The sequence below is a fragment of the Pipistrellus hanaki genome (genome assembly GCF_964339955.1).
Source record: "Pipistrellus hanaki genome assembly, chromosome: 3".
In the NCBI taxonomy this organism is placed as follows: Eukaryota; Metazoa; Chordata; class Mammalia; order Chiroptera; family Vespertilionidae; genus Pipistrellus; species Pipistrellus hanaki.
This window is the reverse complement of record NC_140505.1, coordinates 169,494,213-169,520,061: the sequence shown is the minus strand read 5'-3', so window position 1 is coordinate 169,520,061 and position 25,849 is coordinate 169,494,213. Positions and strand designations below refer to the sequence as shown.

The 25,849-nt window shown below is 42.1% G+C and overlaps 1 protein-coding gene across 1 annotated transcript; it reads right to left on the bottom strand.

Moving 5' to 3' along the window:
• Positions 1-7,795: 7,795 nt before the first annotated feature.
• LOC311619769 (developmental pluripotency-associated protein 3-like) lies at positions 7,796-10,551 on the bottom strand (the record flags this gene model as incomplete). Its single annotated transcript, XM_084878292.1, has 3 exons — positions 10,445-10,551; positions 8,456-8,745; positions 7,796-7,891 (listed from the first exon to the last, which is right to left on the bottom strand). The coding sequence occupies exons 1-3, from the start codon at positions 10,515-10,517 to the stop codon at positions 7,796-7,798; spliced, it is 459 nt and encodes a 152-aa protein (XP_084734418.1). The 5' UTR covers positions 10,518-10,551.
• Positions 10,552-25,849: the final 15,298 nt, after the last annotated feature.

Genomic DNA, 25,849 nt, shown 5'->3' with positions numbered 1-25,849 from the left:
CGGGAGCAAATAATTTCATGGGCCTTTGGTAACACATCTTAACCTAGTTTTCAGATTTGGTGTGACTGTCCCTCAGGACCCAGGGAGGCTGCCCACAAAGACACATTGATTACTTAGAATTGGAAGTAACTTACTCGTAAGAAACTGCCCATGCAAGGAGGAAATGCTGACCTACCAGCCTCCCTGAAAGCAGGAGATAAGTCTCCATCTGATATGTTTCCTGCTCTTAAGGGCTGAGAGACAAACTTATCACAAGAACTAAAAGAATCCAAAGTCAAATCATGTATAAACAAGCCTTGTAAACTTTTACTAATTTACTGCACAAGCCCCACCATTGCTTAGATTCCTTTCTAGATTCCTTTCTAATGAGCACTTTACTTTTTTTTTTTTTTTCAAAGCCATGGAACTATTCTAAGATGAAGATAAAAAAAAAACCCAAACTTTAAAACTTTGCACCAGATTTAAAATGAAACAAATTTTGTAGGTTTGCATTTTATGACATGTTCTAAGGGCCTTGAGAAATAATTCATAAAAGAAATTTCATTTGCCTTTTTAAATATATTATATTATATTATATTATATTATATTATATTATATTATATTATATTATTGTATATTATTATATTTAAATATATATATTATTGATTTTTTACAGAGAGGAAGGGAGAGGGATAGATAGTTAGAAACATCGATGAGAGAGAAACGTTGATCAGCTGCCTCCTGCACACTTCCTACTGGGGATGTGCCCACAACCAAGGTACATGCCCTTGATCGGAATCGAACCTGGGACCTTTCAGTCCGCAGGCCAACGCCCTATCCACTGAGCAAAACTGGCTTCGGCTGAAGATCTTTTATGTTATAAAATATATTACAGCTATTGCCAAAACTGGTTTGGCCAGTGGATAGAGCATCAGCCTGCGGGCTGAAAGGTCCCAGGTTTGATTCTGGTCAAGGGCATGTACCTTGGTTGCGGGCACATCCCAGTGGGGGTGTGCAAGAGGCAGCTGATCAATGATTCTCTCTCACTGATGTTTCTAGCTCTCTATCGATGTTTCTACCTCTTCCTTCCTCTCTGTGAAAAATCAATAAAAATATATTTTAAATAAATAAATAAATAAATAAATAAATAAATAAATACAATAAAATATATTACAGCTATAAAAGGCTTCAATCTGCCAAAACCGGTTTGGCTCAGTGGATAGAGCATCGGTCTGCGGACTGAAAGGTCCCGGGTTCGATTCCAGTCAAGGGCAGGTACTTTGGTTGCTGGCACATCCCCAGTGGGGGGTGTGCAAGAGGCAACTGGTCGTTGTATCTCTCTCATCGACGTTTCTAACTCTCTATCCCTCTCAATTCCTCTCTGTGTAAAAATCAATAAAATATATTTAAAAAAAAAAAAAAAAAAAAAAAGGCTTAAATCTTCTAAATCCATGCATTGGTGATGGAGTCCCTTGGCCTGGCCAGCAATTGGGGCTAATAGGGGCCAACTGCGGGAAGGGACTTCAGGAGGTTGGCCAGCTTTTTGAGTGCACTGGTCACCAGGGGGCAGCTCCTGCATTGAGCATCTGCCCTCTGGTGGTCAGTGCACAACATAGCTACCGGCCAGTCATAATGGTTGTTTAGGCTTTTATATATATATAGATGGCAACTGCTCTATCAATATGAAAAGGAAACACTTTTTTGGTGTTTCTGGAGAATAGAGTATTATAAAATGAGCAGAGTGTAAGATATGCTCTTGCCAAAATTTGGTAGGTCTGAACATTTCTTTTCCTATGAGGACCTGATTAGGATCAGAAGTTATTTTCTCCCTGCCTCGGGGTTTGCCAATATAGAAACAACCTAATGGGATTCCCAGAAATTTAATTGATGCTTAGTAATTTGTTAGAGGCAGGTAATTCTAAATGTTCTTATTTTACAAGTCTAATTAGGCCATTTTTTGAAGAAGAAGAAGAAAAAAAACACACCACTACGAGGATATTGTATAGATACACTTTAGATTTTTGACTGTCAAAATGGGGAAGGGCTGCTGATTCCCTTCCCCCCAGGCCAGTAGGCCAGGACACCTTGGCCTTGCTCTTAGGGGGCCTAGGGACAGAGTTTAGCGCCACCTTGTGGGGATCCTCTTCTTTTTTTTTCCTCTTTTTTTTAAATATTTTATTGATTTTTTACAGAGAGGAAGGGAGATAGAGAGTTAGAAACATCAATGAGAGAGAGACATTGAGCAGCTGCCTCCTGCACACCTCCTACTGGGGATGTCCCCACAACCAAGGTACATGCCCTTGAATGGAATCGAACCTGGTACTCTTGAGTCCACAGGCCGACGCTCTATCCACTGAGCCAAACCAGTTTCGGCAGGGGATCCTCTTCTGTGCTTGCCTGCATCTGCTCCCATTCTGGGGCACAGCGTGTACCACATATCTCTGACTGTCTCCCCATCTCTCTAGTGGTCCTTTCAGATGTGACTGGCTCTGAGCTGTGCACCACAGGGACAAGGATGGAGTGGGCTTGTGCACTGGACTTCGTTCGCTCCCAGGCAGGGCCAATCCCATCATCTGCTCTTCCCTGTGACTAAGCCCCTGGTGATGAGATGATTTTGATAGATTTCCTTTTAGTTAACACTCTCCTCTATCTTTTACTATAAAAAGGGACCTGGGAACTGTATGTCCTGCTTTTCCCAGTTTTGAAGTCACAGAATTGGTGGTCACAGCTCAGATCCTACACTGACCGAATTCCCCTTCAAACCTTCCCCAATTCCTCTAATCCACCATAATTTGAAATCTCGACAAAAGTCTGAAATAAGGCCATATTCCCTTAATTTTTATCTATGAAGGCCAATCTTACATTAAAAAAAACAAGATTATGTAAAAGAGCTACTTACTAAACACATTAACTGCATTATTTCAATATCATTTTTATTTACTACTTTAGATATATTTCCTATTCAGAATATATAATTGTATTTAGTATAAAAATATTAAAACTTATAGTTATGACTTTGTGTATACCTGCACACATTCGTTTGATCAAAAATTGTGCAGAAATTAACAAAACATGTGTGTGTATATATATATATATATATATATATATATATATATATATATACTGCTTATACACAAAAACATCTGCTTTGGCTTTTTAAATTTTTTTTTTCCTGACCAGGTTAAACACACCAGCAGATGATCTCATGCCTCATAATCTTTTCAATGCAAATTTTCTCAGACATATTGCACTTGAGCACCTGTCAAAGTGTATTTACTCGTCATGAGGAACCTAGCAAGGAGAGAGTGCGCTTACTCACAGTGACTGGAGAAATGAGAAGATTTATATACTTTCAGTAAGGAGTTAATACATACAGCTTCTCCACAGAGCACAAATCATTATTGGCTACTGCTGTTTTATTTGTCATAGTCATAAAAATGTCATGCTTTTGTTAATCAACTCGAATTAAATTTAGGACATGTCCCTTTGGAGCTGTCTTCCCAGAAATGCTATTAGGAGAAACAATAAGTGATGTGTCTGTGAGCCGGCTGATCTGCGGATCTGTGCGTGCTTATCAGCTCCATGCAGCAGGGTGTGATCTCCGGCAAAGAGACACCCACAGTGTCCTGGGGAGTTTTGTCCACAGAGCGGTGGGATCTTAGCTTCTTTTTCAAGCAATTGTCTATCAGTCTCCTCAGCATTCAGTGCAAAATGCAGGACCGCCATTTATCCACTTCTCAGTTGGAAGACTAAAATTTTGTTTCTCAACTTCAATTGTTAAAAAAAAAAACAAACCACCTCATATATATATATATATATATATTTGATTTTTTACAGAGAGGAAGAGAGAGGGGTAGAAACATCGATGAGAGAAACATCGACCAGCTGCCTCCTGCACACACCACACCAGGATGTGCCAGCAACCCAACCTGGGACCTTTTAGTCCTCAGACTGACGCTCTATCTACTGAGCCAAACCGGTCTCGGCCCACCTCTTTTTTATTTTAATAGTTTCATGTTGCTAGTTTTGAGCTGCTCAGTAATGCATCTTTTCCTATGTTCAGCTTTGAGAAGCAGGCCTTCCTAACAAAAGCTGAATGTTAGTAAAGAGAATCTTGGAACTATTAGGACAGCGTTTTTCAACCGCTGTTCCGCGGCACACTAGTGTGCCACGAGATGTTGCCTGGTGTGCCGTAGGTGCAGACAAGACAAGAATTTTATAATTTTTCACTATTTTGTTTACTTAATATTTCATAATAAAGTAATTATAAAATGCTTTCTTTGTGTTTATTTGATTCCTATTCAAGAGAATTACTTTATATATAGTCAATATAGGCACAGAGTTAAATTTTTTAACATTTTCTAATGGTGGTGTGCCTCGTGATTTTTTTCATGAAACAAGTGTGCCTTTGCCCAAAAAAGGTTGAAAAACACTGTATTAGGAGACATTTCCTCCCTTGAAATGACAAAAAAGAGGTTGATATAGTTCTGCACTGTGAACTGTTCACGTATGAAAAGCCCAGGCTCCTTTCTAAGGTCAATACCTCCTGTTTTGTACTTGATCTTATCCATTTGAACTGATCAAGGGCATATTTCTGGAATTCCTGCTGCTCCCTCTATTGCACTATCAATATTTCCTTCAGTACTTGATCTTCCCCATCGCTATACAAACCTGCGATTACTGCAGAATTCTAGAGCCTTCTGAGGATATCTGATAGTAGGCCATTAAAATGCCTTCATCTATTCTTAAAATATCTCCTAGTTGGCTCTAGAAAACGAGAGAATTGAAATGCTTGAAGTAATTGTATTCATATGAGACTCAACCTCAAAATTGGGTCCCACCTAACACTGACTGAAGCAGCATTTGCATTTTAACAAGATCCCCGAGTACATTACACAAGTTTGAAAACCACTGGACTAGAGAAGAGGCTCTCAACAATTAGATTCACTTGAGGAATTTTATTTTTATGTTTTTAAATATATTTTATTGATTTTTTTACAGAGAGGAAGGGAGAGGGATAGAGAGTTAGAAACATCGATGAGAGAGAAATATCAATCAGCTGCCTCCTGCACACCCCCTATTGGGGATGTGCCTGCAACCAAGGCACATGTCCTTGACTGGAATCGAACCTGGGACCTTTCAGTCCGCAGGCTGACGCTCTATCCACTGAGCCAAACCGGTTTTGGCAACTCTCAAGGAGTTTTTTCAAAAAAAATTCTGATATCCAGGACACACCCAGATCAACAATCTCTAGGGGTGGAGCCCAGGGTTTAGTATTTTTTAAAGTTCCTTTCAGTGACACCAATGTGTAGCTAAATTTGAGAACCAAAGTAGTCGATAGACCTTCCCCTTTCCTATGTGGTTGACTATTGGTATGATCTCTTTAAAGAAAGAAGACTTTCAGGAGAAAATAAACCTTCTTGATATCTTACATGGCATTAGCACTGGCTAGACCGTGTCTAGTCCTGACTTATAGAGATTTACATATTTGTGTGTGTGTTTTTAATTATTCAGAGCAGATTTGGAAACACTGCTTTCGTTTGTTGTTGTTAATCCTCACCCAAGGATATTTTTCCATTGATTTTTTAAAAATTTTTTTAGAAGGAGTGAAAGGGACTGGGAGAGACAGAGCAAAACATGGATGTGTAAGAGACACATCAATTGGTTGCCTCCCACACATGCTGGGACCAGGGCCAACATCCAGGCTGCAACCAAAATATGTACCCTTGTTCTGAATCGAACCCAGGACCCTTCAGTCAGCAGGCCAACATGTATATATATATATATATATATACATGCGCTGTATTTTTTATTGGGAAGGGAAAACAAAGACAAATGCATAAGTGTACTTCTGCTCATATATAAACAGAAGACTTCAGTTTTGTTTCCAACGTGATTTCTCTTAAACTGTCATAAAAGATGCTTTGAGCCCTGACAGCATGGTAATACATCTTGATTGATCCCTTCTCACTCACCCATCCAATCCTCTGAGATTCCACAGTCTGTTCTATACTTCTATGTCTCTGGATCTATTTCCTTCATCAGTTTATTTTGTTCATTAGATTCCACATATGAGTGAGATCATGTGATACTCTGACTGGCTTGTGAGGGTGCATTTTATCTCAAGGTTTGATACCACTGCATATCCGGCTTGTCTTTTTCCTTCATCTAGGAAGCTATTGCCGTCCGTGAACAATACTAAGTCTGGATTCTGTAGAGGCCTATCTGTTAGATCTGGCTGGCTAGAGTAGACCTCCTCTAGGACTTCTAGACAATCATGCTCAGGGGTCCCCTCTGCAACGGGAAGGAAAGTGGCATATGCCCTAACCTTGAATCAAACCGTGACCTTCCTGGTTCATAGGTTGACGCTCAACCACTGAGCCATGCCGGCTGGACTCCATAAGCTATTATTTAAAAATAAATACATAAGTAAATCAACATGTAATCAAATTCCTTTAACGTAAAGTTTGCATGCCCCTTTAAGTAAATATATTTTATTTCATTGCAGAAAGTTTGAAAAATATAAAGTAAAAAATAAATAATAAAATGAAAATCCAACCACATGAAATGAGTGTTTTCTTTCTCTCTAGCCTTTTAAGATAGTTTCTCCTGCTATGGTGAGAGAATGTGTAAAGTTCCAGTAGGAAAATATCATAAAATATTAGGATCCCAGATATTGACATCATAGGAATGTGATGAGAATGATTATCCATTGCTAGCGAAATCCTATATTTCACCAAACAAAAAAATATTATATAATAAAAGCCTAATATGCAAATCAACCAAATGGCAGAATAACAGGTTGGCTGGGGCTGGGGCCAGCCAAGGAGGGTGCAAGCAGGCAGAGGGATGGTAAGGCAATCAGGGTGGCAATCGATGGTGGTGGGGCAGCCATGGGGGAGCAGGGTCACTCGCTGGCCAGCACCAGCCTCCAACTGGCCCACCAGCCACCTCTCACAGGTGGCAATGATTGGCCCTCCAGTTGCCTCCTGCAAAGGGAGACCACCAGTGGTGGGGCGGTGGGAAACAGGGCTGGCCAGTGCCATCCCCTAATCAGCCCACTGGTTGCCGCCTGCAGAGGGAGGCCAAACTGCTCTTTAACTATAGGTCAAAGTTCCCCTATTCCATATGTCCTGAAATTTTCATAACTTCTTATCAGACACACAATATCAGTCAATAGAGCGTTGACCTGATGACCGAAGGGTCCCAGATTCCATTCCGGTCAAGGGCATGTATCTTGGTTGCAGGCACATCCCCAGTAGGGAGTGTGAAGGAGGCAGCTGATCAATGTTTCTCTCTCATGGATGTTTCTAACTCTCTCTCTCCCTTCCTCTCTGTAAAAAATCAATTAAAAAACACACACAGCCGAAACGGGTTTGGCTCAGTGGATAGAGCGTCGGCCTGCGGACTGAAAGGTCCCAGGTTCAATTCTGGTCAAGGGCATGTACATTGGTTGCGAGCACATCCCCAGCAAGAGGCAGCTGATCGATGATTCTCTCTCATTGATGTTTCTAACTCTCTATCCCTCTCTTCCTCTCTGTAAAAAAAAAAAAAAAAAATCAATAAAATATATCAACCCCCCCCACACACAATATAGTATACAGATGATATATCATACAACTGCACACTAAAAAACTATATAATTTCAGAATGTCACCCCAATAAATTCAATCAATGAACAAGAACAAGAATACACATGTCTCAGATATGCCTCAAGTTTATTAAAGATGCCCTATCCACACATCTGCTACTAAAAATTGAAATAGGACATTAAAAAATGTTACAATTCCAATAACTACAAGAATAAGGTGTATATTTAAAATGGCTCCATGCCATAGTTGTCAATAATACAATCAAGAGGACCTGGATGTAAAAGGCAATGACTACAGCCACATTTAAATCCTGGTTTATTCTGGAAAAAAGAAAAGAAAAAGAAAAATAGATTAATTGTGTTAGGAATAATGAAAGCATCAAATCTAAACAGCATTTGGAATAGGATACACTAAAAAAAGAAAAACAAATAATCTTTAGGGTGGTGGTAGCAGGGAGGAGGCAGAATTGAAATGATTGAGTACCAAAGAATAGCAGCCCATGGGCCATTTTGTAAGGTTAACAGCTACTTATTTTCAATTAGGGATTTGTCCAATACCACACAGTATTGGCATGAGCATCCAGTTTGTGAAAGCATATAGACAAGTAAGCATACAATACACCAAGAGTGAGCCTTAATGTAAACTATATTTAGGTGACGATAATCCCTCAATGGAGATTCATCACCTATAACAAACGCTGCCACTCTGGTGTGGGATGCTGAGTGGAGGAGGCTATGAGAATGTGTGGGGTCAGAAGGTCCATGGGAATTCTGCATTTTCTGCTCAGTTTTGCTGTGAGTCTAAAGCAGCTCTAAATATACATATATAATGAGCATTCCCACCCTCCTGTTGGGAGAACTGTAGGCCCAGACACTAAAACTCACCAGGTACAAGGTGCGATATTTAATAGCATCCAACCTTCTTATCATCCTCAGTCGAAGCCTTTCTCTCATTTTCTTCACTTCTTCCTGAACACTAGCCACTGTCCTCGCCCCACGTCTCCTCGTGTAAAGCAGGCGTGGATTCAGCCCCAGTCCTGATGCCTTCGAGTTGTTTTCTGTGTCCTCCTGTTGGGATGAATGTTCTGGTGGAAGGGAAGGGGATGCGGTACTAGGGTTGAGAGTCAAGTCATTAAGGTTCTGTGCTAGTCCTTCTGAGACACCTTGAGTATCAGCTGAAAGGAAAAAAAAAAATTAAGAGCCATTAGGGCAGTGGTGGGCAAACTCATGAGTCAACAGAGCCAAATATCAACAGTACAACGACAGAAATTTCCTTGGAGAGCCAAATTTTTTAAACTTAAACTTCTTCTAATGGCACTTCTTCAAAATAGACTTGCCCAGGCCGTGGTATTTTGTGGAAGAGCCACACTCAGGGGGCCAAAGAGCCAAATGTGGCTCTCAAGCTTCAGTTTGCTGACCACAGCATTAGGGTAAACTGATTTATCCCCAACTCATTAGTCTCAGGCTCAAACTAGGCCTGCTCTTAAACAGGTGAACGTGGACAATGGAGGTTTCTCAGGTGGAGAATTCCTTCTACCCCCTGCGTTACCTAGTGCTAGTTGAGAACTCTGCACAATCAATTTTCTTTTTCCTATTTTTGTTATTTCTGAGCATTATATTTTTTCATAACATCAAAAGTAGCTAAGTACATAATTCCAAGAGGAAGATTATGGGACAGAAACTAGGCACTGGAAGTTACTTCATTTTCATTTGTGTGAATGCTTAATACAAATAAGAGGACATAAAGCATTAATAAATCACAATGTTCCAGCAGTTCAACTTTAATCCACTAAAATTTTCTGGGGGGGGGGGGAAACACCCACTCTGGTGAAATAGCCAAAGAAGACCCACTTACAACTGTCTCCCCTCAGCCTTAAGCAGAGCGAGGAAGTTTAAGTGGCTTATGCCCTCTCTCGGTTACCCCGGATTGTTCACGGTAGTAAATCTTTCTATTCAAACCCGATATTATGGGAAGTCAACCACTTAACTCTTGCCTCTTCCCATGCAAACCACTATGCATACCTCATACACATTCATGTCACACATAAGGCTGTGAATGGGCTCACAGTATAAATTAGGACTTTCTTAGAAGCAGTGCTCCAGGATCCTGCTAAGAACCTTGCTGCATTTTCCTGAGGCCTAATTTTTCTGGGAGGCTCACCCACTCCCAGGCTCACTCCTCTGAAACATGATCCTGACCAATGGTCGCTGAGTAGTTTGGGTGATGATGTAGGACCTGAAACATTCACTGGTGTTTATAAACTCAACCCTCTGTTTCCTGAAAAGCCATTTTCCTGTTTACTAACATTCCCTACAGGGAAGAGTTAGCTAGAAAAACAAGCCTGAAAATGTTGGCAAGATTAAGAAACCTTGCCTAAAAATAAGAAACCTTGCCTAGTGGTTGAGATCTATGAAACGGGGGAGGTTACGGTTGGATTCTGGATCAGGGCACATGTCCCGGTTTCGGGTTGATCCCCAGAGGGAAGGTGTGCAGGAGGCAGCCAATCAATGATTCTCTCTCAACATGGATATTTCTATCTTTCTCACTCTCCTTCCTCTCTGAAATCAAGAATAGAAAATATACAAAAACTTGAGGTTATGTTTCTCATGTTTTGTTCCTTTCCACCATTCCTGACATCTGCTGCTCTTCCCCATAAAGTGGACTGAAAAGATTGCATTGTAAGCAAGCAAGACAGTTTATATACTCTTCACTTCTTCCCTCTCCCCAAAATTAAAAAACTGTGCTCCCCCCCTTCCTCCACCAGAGGATCCTACTCAACTGTGTCCTTTAAAACACTGAAGTCACCCTAAGTAAGAAGGGGAGGCTCTTCACTTCCCAACCCCTATAGACAAAAAGGACAGCATCCATCATACCTGAATATCCTTCACCAGGAGGCTGAGAAAACTCCTGGGTCGAGCGTGTGCTACGCTTCGTTGGTGAGTCCATTGGCAGTCTAGTCACAGCCTGAAGTTCTCCTAGATTCCGTCCAAAAAGAGCTCAAGCAGATGCTCAAAGCTCTCAAATCGATACAAGGTAGGCCAGAAAGAGCAGGATTAAAGAGTGGGGAACGCGCTAACCTAGATAATGCAGGTAAGCCAATCAAGCAGCCTATTTGACTGTAAATGACGGGTGATTACAAGGGTTCAGGTGAGTGAAAGTAATCCTGTTAGTGGATTGATAGGTGATTGTGCATCTGTTCTCCATTAAGATAATCAAGCCCTCTTGGCCATTGGCTGGCAAGTTTATCAGGAGCCTCTATGGGCGTGTCTCCCTAAGGTTGCCTTAACATTCAGGGTAGTTTCCTCCCCCCCCCTTTTTTTTTTCCTCCAAATTTCACTTCCTGAGATGACTACTGGTTTGTGAATGGGACTAGGTGTATTCTAGAGCAGAAAAGGGCAGTTTCCCCCCATTTTCAGATTAACTCCCAGTTGCGTTAATTGAGAAAGTTTCCTTAACGTTTTCCTGGCTTGGCTCATCAATCTTTGATGCTTCTAAGGCAGTGTTTCCCAACCTTCTCTCATGATGAGAATCACCTGGTGGAGTTGTTAAAACACAGATTCCTGAATCCCAACTAAGAAGTGCTAAACTAGAATTTTTGAGAACATACAGGTAAAATTGCATACCTAACTTAGTCCTCTGTATATAACATCTGTGTTAGAGCACTAAGTTAGGTATGCAATTTTACCTATATGTTCTCAAAAATTCTAGTTTAGCACTTCTTAGTTGGGATTCAGGAATCTGTTTTAACAACTCCACCAGGTGATTCTCATCATGAGAGAAGGTTGGGAAACACTGTTCTAAGGGGAAGTCTGCTGAAGAGGGAAAGTAGAGGACCAATAAGTGTCTGCTTTAAACAGCTGATTGGCTTGATCTTTAAATTTGTGTTATTTTTAGATCTATAATTTTATTTTATGAGCTACACCTTTATTTATTTATTTATTTATTTATTTTTATTAAAGTATTATCTGTGTACATATTTTACCATTGCCCCCCACCCCTCCCTATAAGCTACACCTTTAAATGCAAAGAGCACCAACATTAACTGCTGATTTTCTACAGAAAGTAGAACAAATCCCCAGCCGCCTCAATCTTCTCCTCATCTCCTGTTTCATGTACAACCTTCCCACCCCCTTTTCAGCTGGAAACTATGAGAAAGTTCTCAAAGGCAATCTTGTTTGTTTTTAGTAAAAAGCCAGAGGTGAAATCATGACCCAGAATTTGTTTTTAATCTTTATTGTTGAAAATATTACATTTGTCTTTTTCTCCCATTAACCTCTTACAAGCCCCTGGCCCCCAGCCACAGGCACCAGGCCCCAGGCCCCAGGTCTTCACCAATCTATTGTCTGTGTCTGGGGCTTATGCATATTTATTTATTCCTGAGATAAAGAGAGTGGAAGGGAGGAAGGGCTGGGAAGAAAGAGAAATTTGAATGTGAGAGAGACCCCTGGACTGGTTCCCTCCCTGGCCCACCTAGGCCTGGGGCTAGGGTGGGGGATGGAGCCTGAAACCAAGATACAGGCCCTTGGTAAGAACCAAATCTAGGAAGCTTCAGTCCCAGTGGGCCCATGCTCTATCAACTGAGCCAAACGGGCTGGGGCTTATGCATATGCTTTTGCAAAAAGAACATTTATTTGGTAAATCAGAGGTAGAAAAAGTAATTGCCAGAAGACATGGGATTAGGAAACAAGGTAAAGAAGTAAAGGAAGGTCCCTGGGAGTTTGGGAATGAGGAAGCTAATGGTGAGGTGCCTGGGGCAGGGACGGGGGAGGGAAAGGCAGGGGTATGTTCCCTGGAGTAAGGCTCAGGGCCAGAGGTGTGGCTCTGAGCAACAAAGCCCCTTAAATTCATTTACCTTCCTATAAACCCCCCCTCTTCAGCTCAAAATACTTATAATTGGCTTTATGAAACCAACATCCTTCTAGGGTAAACTGGCATTTCTTTCCCTGTGCCATTCAAATATAAATACCTGGCATTCTTTTAAAAACCTTATCTGAGCCCTAGCTGATTTGGGTCAGTGGTTAGAGTTCCAGGCTTCATTCCAGTCAAGGGCGCATGACTGAGTCCTGTGCTAGAGGCAACCGATCAATGATACTCTTCATTGATGTGTCTCTCTCTCTCCCTCTCCCTTCTTCTCTTAAGGGAACTTAAAAAAAAAAAAATCTTATCTGAGCCATATTTTAAAATTCAAGTTTTGCCTGCCCAGTGTGGCTCAGTGGTTAAGAATCCAGCCATGAACCAAGAGGACACTGGTTGGATTCCAGGTCAGGGCACATGCCCAGGTCTCAGGATGGATCCCAGGTAGAGGGAATGCAGGAGACTGGTGTTCAATGATGTTTCTCATAGTCTCTCTATCCCTCTTCCATCCTCTCTCTTTAAAAACCAATAAACCGATGAAGGTGGGAGGGTAGACGACAGATTTTATGTATATTTTGTTTCCCAAAGAAATTCACATCTGCAGATGATGAGTCATGTAAAAGAAAAATAATCTAAGTAAAATATTCTTGGATGGCAACCTTCTCTTATATTTCAACCACTATCATATTCATTTCCTCCTGTCTGACCCTCTAATTCCCTTCTACCCCTGACTCTGATATTATTATTATTTCTTTACATTTCCTTATTGATTTCAGAGAAGAGTGGAGAGGGAGATACAGAAACATTAATGCTGAGAATCATTGATGGGCTGCTTCCTGCAAGCCCTGTCCTGGGAGTCAAGCCCACAACATGGGGCATTTGCCCTGGCAGGGAACTGAACCACGACCTCCTGGTTCCTAGGTCCAACCTCAACCATGGAGCCAAACTGGCTGAACTCTTTTCTTTCTTTTTTTTCCCTCCTTGTTTTTAATCCTCACCTTTGGATATTTTCCCATTAATTTTTAAAGAGTGAAAGAGAGAGGGAAAGACTGAAACATCCATGTGAGAGAAACACATCGATTGGTTGCCTCCTGAACACCCCATGACCAGGGTCCTGGTCAGAGAGGACTCTGAAACCAAGGTACCTGCCCTGGACAGGAATTGAACCTGGATCCTTCAGTCCACAGCCTGGTACTCTATCCATCAAGCAAACCAAGGAGGCTAAAAAATATTTTAAAACAATAGGGAGCCCAGCCCTCGATGGCTTATTCATTGCTACCCTGTTTCCCCGAAAATAAGACAGAGTCTTATATTGTTTCTCCCAAAGTTGCACTAGGTCTTATTTTCGGAGGATGTCTTATTTTCGGGGAAACACGGTAGCAAAGTCAAGTATAAATAAGACTAACAAGGGGGTGAACATGTTACTGGGAGAGGAGACCTAGGTTCTTGTTTCCTTGAGGAAAAGATTTCTGTCAAGTGACAAAGTGGCAAGAATTTGATCATAGCAAAAGTATACTTAGGACAATGAAACAAGGGCATAAAGAACCAGCAGCAGAGCTTAGGCTGCACTGCATTGGCTTTCTGGGAAGTCTAGAGAAGGGGGAAAGGGACCTTGCAGACAGGTCCAGGGGTTTGGCCCAGGATGAGGTACTGCTGCCCATTGCTCCCCTGGCTGCAAGTCTCATGGGGTCCCTTAGAGGTTAGGGGTCTGTCCCCAGGTGTGGGGTGAATAGAGGGGGAAGAGGATGGCATGGGCATGGACTCTGAAGTTTGAAAGGATGGGTGCTTTGGGAGAGCTTATGGTTGGAAATAGAATATTCACTAGCTTTATGTTGCTGCACCAAAATGAGATTCTCTTAACTGGATTTCTATTATCTGCCCCCCTGACTTAGCTATTTACCCTCTGGTTGGGGAGAAGTGCAAACCATTTACCCCTAAGTGTCCTTAGTTTAGGGAAGATGGGATTTACTAGGTGTCTTCAAACTGCTCTAACTATAGGTCTTACTTTCCTTATTCCATGTGTCCTGGAATTTCCATAGCTTATCAAACATAATATTGTATGCAGATGCTGTATTATATAACTGCTCACCAGAAAGCTATATAATTTCATTATGTCACTCCAATAAATTAAATCAAAGAACAAGAACATTAATATGCTCAGATATGCCTGAAGTTTATTATTGATGCCCTATACACACATTTGCTACTAAAAATTGAAAGTGTCTCAAAAAATGTGTTACAACTCAAATGAGTACAAGAATACAGTATATGCCATAGCATAATTCTTTTTTTTTTAAGGTGTGAGTTTTGTTTTATATACATATATTATTGATTTCAGAGGCAGGGAGAGGGAGAGATAAACACATCAACAATGAGATAGAATCATTGATCAGCTGCTTCCAAATGCTTCCCACTTGAGCACGTGCTCTTGACTGGAATTGAACCCCAGACCCATCAGTCCTCAGGCTGACACTCTTGCCACTTAGGCAAGGCAGCCAAAACGGCTTCATAATTCTTACTATCGAAAGAATCTGGATCTGATAGGCAATCAATTATTGGTTCACTCTGGAAAAGAAAAAGAAACTGATTAATTGTGTTATGAGTAATGAAATGATCAAATGCTCTCTCAAATCTAAAAAGCCTTTGGAATATGCTACACTAAAATGTAAAAAACATAACCTTTGTGGTGGTGGTGGGGAAGAGGTAGAATTGAAATGCGTGAGTACCAAAGAATACCAGCCCATGGGTCATTTGTAAGGCTAACAGCTGCTGATTGTCAATCAGGGGTTTGTTCATTACCACCCAGTATTGGCATGAGCATCCAGTTTGTGACAGCATATAGACAAGTAAACATACACCAAGAGTGAGCCTTAATGTAAACTATATTTAGGTGACGATAATCCCTCAATGTAGATTCATCACCTATAACAAACACTGCCACTCTGGTGTGGGATGCTGAGAGTGGAGGAGGCTATGAGAGTGTGTGGGGTCAGAAGGTCCATGGGAATTCTGCATTTTCTGCTCAATTTTGCTGTGAGCCTAAAGCAGCTCTAAATATACATATATAATGAGCATTCCCACCCTCCTGTTGGGAGAATTGTAGGCCCAGACACTAAACTCACCAGGTACAAGGTTCCATATCTAATAGCATCCAACATTATCGTCCTCAGTCAAAGCTTTTCTCTCATTTTCTTCACTTCTTTCTGAACACTTGCCACTGTCCTCGCTGCAGGTCCCCTGGTGTAAATCACACGTGGATACAGCTCCAGTACTGATGCCTTCGAGTTGTTTCCTGTGCCCTGCTGTTGGAATGAATGTTCTAGTGGAATAAAAGGGGATGTGGTACTAGGGTTGAGAGTCAAGTTACTAAGGTTCTGTGCTAGTCCTTCTGAGATAGCTTGAGTATCAGCTGAAAGAAGAAAAAAAAATTTAGAGCCATTAGGGCAGTGGTGGGCAAACTCATTAGTCAACAGAGCCAAATATCAACAGTACAACGACAGAAATTTCCTTGGAGAGCCAAATTTTTTAAACTTAAACTTCTTCTAATGCCACTCCTTCAAAAAAGACTCGCCCAGGCCATGGTATTTTGTGGAAGAGCCACACTCAGGGGGCCAAAGAGCCAAATGTGGCTGGTAAGCTGCAGTTTGCTGACCACAGCATTAGGGTAAACTGACTTATCCCCAACAATTAGTTTCTTTTTCCTATTTTTGTTATTTCTGAGCATTATATTTTTCTTTTTCCTATTTTTGTTATTTCTGAGCATTATATTTTTTCATGACATCAAAAGTAGCTAAGTACATAATTCCAAGAGGAAGATTATGGGACAGAAACTAGGCACTGGAAGTTACTTCATTTTCATTTGTGTGAATGCTTAATACAAATAAGAGAACATAAAGCATTAATAAATCACAATGTTCCAGCAGTTCAACTTTAATCCACTAAAATTTTCGGGGGGGGGGGGGGGAAACACCCACTCTGGTGAAATAGCCAAAGAAGACCCACTTACAACTGTCTCCCCTCAGCCTTAAGCAGAGCGAGGAAGTTTAAGTGGCTTATGCCCTCTCTCGGTTACCCTGGATTGTTCACGGTAGTAAATCTTTCTATTCAAACCCGATATTATGGGAAGTCAACCACTTAACTCTTGCCTCTTCCCATGCAAACCACTATGCATACCTCATACACATTCATGTCACACATAAGGCTGTGAATGGGCTCACAGTATAAATTAGGACTTTCTTAGAAGCAGTGCTCCAGGATCCTGCTAAGAACCTTGCTGCATTTTCCTGAGGCCTAATTTTTCTGGGAGGCTCACCCACTCCCAGGCTCACTCCTCTGAAACATGATCCTGACCAATGGTGGCTGAGTAGTTTGGGTGATGATGTAGGACCTGAAACATTCACTGGTGTTTATAAATCCAACCCTCTGTTTCCTGAAAAGCCATTTTCCTGTTTACTAACATTCCCTACAGGGAAGAGTTAGCTAGAAAAACAAGCCTGAAAATGTTGGCAAGATTAAGAAACCTTGCCTAGTGGTTGAGACCTATGAAACGGGAGGTTATGGTTGGATTCTGGGTGAGGGCACATGTCCCGGTTTCGGGTTGATCCCCAGAGGGAAGGTGTGCAGGAGGCAGCCAATCAATAATTCTCTCTCAACATGGATATTTCTATCTTTCTCACTCTCCTTCCTCTCTGAAATCAAGAATAGAAAATATATAAAACTTGAGGTTATGTTTCTCGTGTTTTGTCCCTTTCCACCATTCCTGACATCTGTTGCAGATGGAAATATTGATTGGGAGATCCTATGAACCATCCTATTAGAATTTTGGTTGCTCTTCCCCAGAAAGTGGACTGAAAAGATTGCATTGTAAGCAAGCAAGACAGTTTATATACTCTTCACTTCTTCCCTCTCCCCAAGATTAAAAAACCGTGCCCGCCCCCCCACCCCAGGATCCTACTCAACTGTATCCTTTAAAACACTGACTTCACCCTAAGTAATGAGGGGAGGCTCTTCACTTCCCAACCCCTATAGACAAAAAGGCAGCATCCATCATACCTGAATATCCTTCACCAGGAGGCTGAGAAAACTCCTGGGTGGAGCGTGTGCTACGCTTCGTTGATGAGTCCATTGGCAGTCTAGTCACAGCCTGAAGTTCTCCTAGATTCCGTCCAAAAAGAGCTCAAGCAGATGCTCAAAGCTCTCAAATCAATACAAGGTAGGCCAGAAAGAGCAGGATCAAAGAGTGGGGAAAGAGCTAACCTAGATCAGTGTTTCCCAACCTTCTCTCATGATGAGAATCACCTGGTGGAGTTGTTAAAACACAGATTCCTGAATCCCAACTAAGAAGTGCTAAACTAGAATTTTTGGGAACATATAGGTAAAATTGTATACTTAACTAGTGCTCTAACACAGATGTTATATACAGAGCACTAAGTTAGGTATGCAATTTTACCTATATGTTCTCAAAAATTCTAGTTTAGCACTTCTTAGTTGGGATTCAGGAATCTGTGTTTTAACAACTCCACCAGGTGATTCTCATCATGAGAGAAGGTTGGGAAACACTGAACTAGATAATGCAGGTAAGCCAATCAAGCATCCTATTTGAATGTAAAGGGTTCAGGTGAGTGAAAGTAATCCTGTTAGTGGACTGATAGGTGATTGTGCATCTGTTCTCCGTTAAGATAATCAAGCCCTCTTGGCCATTGGCTGGCAAGTTTATCCGGAGCCTCTATGGCACTGTTTCCCAAACTTCTCCCATGATGAGAATCACCTGGTGGAGTTGTTAAAATACAGATTCCAAAGTTTTTTTGTCTGTCTTAGAGCACTAAGTTAAGTATACAATTTTACCTATATGTTCCCAAAAATTCTGGTTTAGCACTTCTTAGTTGGGATTCAGGAATCTGTATTTTAACAACTCCACCAGGTGATTCTCATCATGGGAGAAGTTTGGGAAACACCGCTCTATGGGCACGTCTCCCTAAGGTTGCTTTAACATTTAGGGTAGTTTTTTTCTTTTTTCCCCTCCCCATTTTTTTTTTTCTTTCAAATTTTACTTCCTGAGATGACTACTGGTTTGTGAATGGGACTAGGAGTGTTCTAGAGCAGAAAAGGGCAGTTTTCCCCCATTTTCAGATTAACTCCCAGTTACGTTAATTGAGAAAGTTTCCTTAACGTTTTTCTTGCCTGGCCCACCCTCAATCTTTGATGCTTCTAGTAGGGGTGTTGAACTCAATCAGAGAAGGGGCCAAAATCTAAAATCCAGCCTAAATCACGGGCCGAATGGTTTACTGAACAGTCATAAACTGACAATGTCATAAACTGACAGCGGAGTGCAGTGATGACAGCGCGGTGCGGGCCACATTGCAAGGCCTGGCGGGCTGGATTTGGCCCGCGGGCCTTGTGTTTGACACACGTGTAAGGGGAAGTCTGCTAATGAGGGAAAGTAGAGGAGCAGTAAGTGTCTGCTTTAAACAGCTGATTGGCTTGATATTTTATATTGGTGTTATTTTTAGATCTATAATTTCATTTTATAAGCTACATCTTTAAATGCAAAGAGCACCAACATTAACTGCTGATTTTCTACAGGAAGTATAACAAATCCCCAGCTGCCCCAATCTTTCCCGCATCTCCTGTTCAATTTTGTACAACCTCTCCATCCCCTTTTCAGCTAGAAACTATGAGAAAATACTTAAAGGCAATCTTATTTGTTTTTAGTGAAATTATGACCCAGAATTTGTTTTTAATCTTTATTGTTGAAAATATTACATTTGCCGGGACAGGTTTGGCTCAGTGTATAGAGCGTCGGCCTACTGACTGAAAGATCCCAAGGGCATGTATCTTGGTTGTGGGCACATCCCCAGTTGGGGGTGTGCAAGAGGCAGCTGGTCGATGTTTCTCTCTCATCGATGTTTCTAACTCTTTGTCCCTCTCAATTCCTCTCTGTGTAAAGTCAATAAAATATATTTTTAAAAAAAGTTAAAAAAGAAAGAAAATATTACATTTGTCCCCTTTTTTCTCCCATTAACCTCTTACAATCCCCAGGCCCCAGCCCCCAGGTCTCCACCAATCTATTGTCTGTGTCCCAGACTTATGCTTATTTATTTATTATTTATCCTTACCTGAGATTAAAGAGAGTGGAAGATAGGTGGGAAAGAAAGAGAAATTTGGATGTGAGTGATACACCTGGACTGGTGGCCACACAGGCCCACCTAGGCCTGGGGCTAGGGTGGGGGATGGAGCCTGCAACCAAGGAATCGAGGACGCTTCAGTCCTAGCAGGCCCATGGTCTATCAACTGAGCCAAACGGGCTGGGGCTTATGCATATATTTTTGCAAAAGAACACTTATTTGGTAAATCACGGAGGTAGAAAAAGTAATTGGCAGAAGACATGGGATTAGGAAACAAGGTAAAGAAGTAAAGGAAGGTCCCTGGGAGCTTGGGAATGAGGAAGCTAATGGTGAGGTGCCTGGGGCAGGGAGGGGGAAGGGAAAGGCAAGGGTATGTTCCCTGGAGAAAGGCTCGGGGCCAGAGGTGTGGCTCTAGAGAGCAACAAAGCCCACTAAGTTCATTTACCTTCCTATAAACCCCCCTCTTCGGCTCAAAATACTTATAATTGGCTTTATGAAACCAACATCCTTCTAGGGTAAACTGGCATTTCTTTCCCTGTGCCATTCAAATATAAATACCTGGCATTCTTTTAAAAACCTTATCTGAGCCCTAGCTGATTTGGCTCAGTGTTTAGAGTTCCAGACTTGATTCCAGTCAAGGGCTCATGCCCGAATCCTGTGCTTGCTTCCAGAAGGGGACGTGCTAGAGCACATGTGTCAAACACAAGGCCCGCGGGGCAAATCCAGCCCGCCAGGCCTTGCAATGTGGCCCGCACCGCGCTGTCATCACTGCACTCCGCTGTCAGTTTATGACATTGTCAGTTTATGACTGTTCAGTAAACCATTCGGCCCGCGATTTAGGCTAGATTTTAGATTTTGGCCCCTTCTCTGATTGAGTTCGACACCCCTATGCTAGAGGCAAAAGATCAATGATACTCACATTGATGTGTCTATCTCTTTCCCTCTCCCTTCTTCTCTAAGGGAACTTTTAAAAAAAATGAGCCATATTTTAAAATTCAAGTTTTTCCTGCCCAGTGTTGCTCAGTGGTTAAGTATTGAGCCATCAACCAAGAGGACACTAGTTGGATTCCAGGTCAGGGCACATGCCCAGGTCTCAGGCTGGATACCCAGTGGAGGGAGTGCAGGAGGCTGATGTTCAATGATGTTTCTCATCAAAGTTTCTCTATCCCTCTTCCATCCTCTCTCTTTAAAAACTGATAAACACCATCAAGCATGTGAAGGTTGGAGGGTAATGACAGATTTTCAAAAAAATATATTTATTCATTTTTTACAGAGAGAAAGAGAGGGATAGAGAATTAGAAACATTGATGAGAGAGAATCATCAATCAGCTGCCTCTTGCACAGCTCCTTCTGGGGATGTGCCCACAACCAAGGTACATGCCCTTGACCGGAATTAAACCTGGGACCTTTTAGTCCCCAGGCCGACGCTCTATCCAATGAGCCAAACCGGTTTTGGCAGATGACAGATTTTATGTATATTTTGTTTCCCAAAGAAATTCACATCTGCAGATGATGAGTCATGAAAAAGAAAAATAATCTAAGTTTTTTTTGGATGGCAGCCTTCTCTTATTATACCACGATCATATTTCATTTCCTCCTGTCTGACCCTCTACTTCCCTTCTACCTCTAACTCTGGTATTATTTTTTTAAATATTTCTTTTCTGATTTCAGAGAGAAGTGGAGAGGGAGATACAGAATCATTAATGATGAGAATCATTGATGGGCTGCTTCCTGCAAGCCCTGTCCTGGGAGTCAAGCCCACAACATGGGGCATTTGCCCTGGCAGGGAATTGAACCACGACCTTCTGGTTCCTAGGTCCAACCTCAACCACGGAGCCAAACTGGCTGAACTCTTTTCTTTCTTTTTTCTTTTTCCTGTTTTTAATCCTCACCTTTGGATATTTTCCCATTAACTTTTAAAGAGTGAAAGAGAGAGGGAAAGACTGGAACATCCATGTGAGAGAAACACATCGATTGGTTGCCTCCTGAACACCCCATGACCAGGGTCCTGGTCAGAGAGGACCCTGAAACCAAGGTACCTGCCCTGGACAGGAATTGAACCTGAACCCTTCAGTCCACAGCCTGGTACTCTATCCATCAGGCAAGCTGAGGAGGCTAAAAAATATTTTAAAACAATAGGGAGCCCAGCCCCCGCTGACTTATTCATTGCTAGCAAAATCAAGTATAAATAAGACTAACAACAAGGGGGTGAACATGTTACTGGGAGAGGAGACCTAGGTTCTTATTTCCTTGAGGAAAAGATTTCCGTCAAGTGACAAAGTGGAAAAAAGCAGGCAAGAATTTGATCATAGCAAAAGTGTACTCAGGACAATGAAACAAGGGCATAAAGAACCAGCAGCAGAGCCTAGGCTGGGCTGCTTTGGCTTTCTGGGAAGTCTAGAGAAGGGGGAAAGGGGACCTTGCAGAAAGATCCAGGGGTTTGGCCCAGGATGAGGTACTGCTGCCCATTGCTCCCCTGGCTGCAAGTCTCATGGGGTCCCTTAGAGGTTAGGGGTCTGTCCCCAGGCGTGGGTGAATAGAGGGGGAAGAGGATGGCATGGGCATGGACTCTGGGTGTTTCAGAAGTTTGAAAGGATGGGTACTTTGTGAGATCATATGGTTGGAAATAGAATATTCACTAGCTTTGTTATGCACCAAAATGAGATTCTCTTAACTGGATTTCTATTATCTGCCCCCCTGACTTAGCTATTTACCCTCTGGTTGGGGAGGAGAAGTGCAAACCATTTACCCCTAAGTGTCCTTAGTTTAGGGAAGATGGGATTTACTAGGTGGCTTCAAACTGCTTATAACTATAGGTCTTATTTTCCTTATTCCTTGTGTCCTGGAATTTCCATACCTTCTTATCAAACACAATATAGTATGCAGATGATGTATTATACAACTGCTCACCAGAAAGCTATATAATTTCATTATGTCACTCCAATAAATTAAATCAAAGAACAAGAACATTAATATGCTCAAATATGCCTGAAGTTTATTAATGATGCCCTATACATACATTTGCTATTAAAAATTGAAAGTGTCTCAAAAAATGTGTTACAACTCAAATGAGTACAAGAATACAGTATATGCCATAGCATAATTTTTTTAAGGTGTGTTTTATTTTATATACATAATTATTGATTTCAGAGGCAGGGAGAGGGAGAGAGATAAACACATCAACAATGAGATAGAATCATTGATCAGCTGCTTCCAAATGCTTCCCACTTGAGTACGTGCCCTTGACTGGAATTGAACCCCAGACCCATCAGTCCTCAGGCTGACACTCTTGCCACTTAGGCAAGGCAGCCAAAACCGCTTCATAATCTTTAATAATACCAGAAAGACCTGGATTTGATTGGCAATCACTACAGTCACAATCAATTATTGGCTCATGCTGGAAAAAAAAAAAAAGAGAAAGAAATGGATTAATGTGTTATGACTAATGAAATGATCAAATGTTCCCTCAAATCTAAAAAGCCTTAGGAATACGGTACACTAAAATGTAAAAAACATAACCTTTGTGGTGGTGGGGAGGAGGTAGAATTGAAATGCATGAGTACCAAAGAGTACCAGCCCATGGGCCATTTATAAGGCTAACAAGCTGTTGATTATCAATCAGGGGTTTGTCCATTACCACCCAGTATTGGCATGAGCATCCAGTTTGTGACAGAATATAGACAAGTAAACATACACCAAGAGTCATGTATAAACTATATTTGGGTGATGATAATGCCTCAATGTAGATTCATCACCTAAAGCACTGGCACTCTGGTGTGGGATGCTGAGAGTGGAGGAGGCTATGAGAGTGTGTGGGGTCAGAAGGTCCATGGGAATTCTGCATTTTTTCTGCTCAATTTTGCTGTGAGTCTAAAGCAGCTCTAAAAAGTTAATATTTACATTATGAGCACACCACCCTCTCTGGGGAGAACTGCAGGCCCAGATCACATAAACTCACCTTGTTCTTCTTGCGGTTTTGAATAGCCTCATTCCTTCGCCTCAGCCATACTGAAAACAGGCCTTTGAGGTCTCTTTTAAGACTCGCCATGGTTCTCACTCCACGTTTCCTCCTGTAGACCAGGCCATAACTCCTTGTCAGTACATATTCGTCTGTGTCCTGTTGGGATGAAAGGTTTCCTGGAAGGGAAGGAAATTAGGGTTGAGAGTCTTAAGTTACTAAGGTTCTTGGCTAGTGCTTCTGACACAGCTAGAGTGTCAGCTGAAAGAAAAGGAATTTCAGACCCATTACCCCCAAGCCACTAGTCTGGTCTCAGGCTCAAACTAGGCCTGCCCTTACACAGGGGAACATGGACAGGGGGAGGTTTCTCAGGCGGAGGAATCCTTCTACCCTCTATGTTTACTGACTGTGCTAGTGGAGAACTCTGCACAGTGGAGGGCATACATTGAGAACGTGCTCAAAAACCCACGATTCTGGCAAACAGTGCCTTCAGACCTTGCTTTTTCCTGCTTTTGTTAGTTCTGAATGTAGCTAAGCGCATAATTCCGAGTGGAAGATTATGGGACAGAAAGTAGGTACTGGCATTTATTCCATTGTCATTTGTGCAAATGTTTAATAGAAATGAGGGGATGTAAAGCATTAATAAATGTCAAAATCTTTCTGCAGTTCAACTTTGTAACCGTAACTCTTCTAAAGTTTTCTAACAAAAGACCCACTCCAGTGAAAAAGCCAAAGAAACCTCACTTAAAACAATCTCTCCCCAGCTTTAAGCAGAGCTAGGAAGCAGAAATGGCTAGTACCCAGATTGTTCATTGTAAATCTCTCTACTCAAACCCAATATTATGGGAAGCCAACCACTTTAACTCATGTCATACAATGAGGCTGTGAGTGGGCTTACAATGGAATTTAGGACTTTCTCAGAAGCAGTGCTCCAGGATACTGCTAAGTAGGTCCCCACCTTCCTGCCTCCTTTCTGGGGCCTAATTTTTCTGGGAGCCTCACCCACTCCCAGGCTCACTCCTCTGGAACAAAATGGTGGCTGAGCAGTGCTGGTGGTGGTGGTATAGGATCTGGTGCACACTCACTGGCCCCTCTCTTCTGTTACCTGAAAAGCCACCATTTTCCTGTTTATCAACATCCCCTAAAGGATAGATTTCTCCAGAAAGCCAATCCTGAAAATGTTGGCAAGACTAAAAAATGCTGCCCGGCTGGCATGGCTCAGTGGTTGAGCACAGACCTATGAAAGAGGAGGCCGTGGCTGGATTCCCTACCAGGGCACATGATCCCCAGTGGGCCATGTGCAGGAGGCAGACAATCAATGATTCTCTCAACATGGACCTTTCTATCTCTGTCCCTCTCCTTTCCTCTCTGAAATCCATAATAAAAACACATACATATATAACCTTTAGTTTAAATTGAAGTTAAAGATCCATAGCCAGAGAAGCATTGATCAGACCATCAAGCCTCAGAGGGAAGGTGGGGGTTGGGCAGTGGGGGGTAAGAAGGGGGAGATCAACCAAAGGACTTGTATGCATGCATGTAAGCCTAACCAATGGACACAGACACCAGGGGGGTGAGGGCATAAATGTGGGGGGTTGGGGGGGAGGCAATGGGGGGATAGACACTTTATGTAATACTTTAATAAAAAAAAAATTGAAGTTAAGTCCCTTATGTTTTCTTCCTTTTCACCAGATCCTACACCATCACCAGGCCTGTGTTACTGAAGAAAGTACTGATTTCAAGACCTAGGAGCCATTGCAGCAGAATTTTGGTTGCTTTTCCCCAGAAAGTGGGCTGAAAAGATTGAAATGTTCCTAAGCATAGGAAGCAAGCAGAGCAGTTTAATACTCTTCCCCTTTTTCCTTTGTACCCTGTGTGCCTCTTCCCCCACTGGAGGGGTCTCCTTAGCTATATTCGTCTTCTTCTTTTTTTAATATATTTTATTGATATTTTACAGAGAGGAAGGGAGAGAGATAGAGAGTCGTTGAGAGAGAAACATCCACCAGCTGCCTCTCGCACACCCCCCACCGGGGATGTGCCTGCAACCAACATACATGCCCCTGACCAGAATCGAACCTGGGAACTTTCAGTCCGCAGACCAACGCTCTATCCACTGAGCCAAACCCGTTTTGGCTGTATTCTTTTTTAAAACACTGAAGGCTCCCCCCTCCCCCTAAGGAAGGAGGCCAGGTTCTTCACTGTCCCCCCAAAAGACAGCATCTGCCTTACCGGAACCTTCTTCATTGGACGGCTGAGAAGAGGACCCCGTGGAGGGGCCGTTAAGCTCCTCTGGTGAAGCCATTGCTCGCCCAGTCGCAGGCTGGAGTCCCTCCTAGAACCCG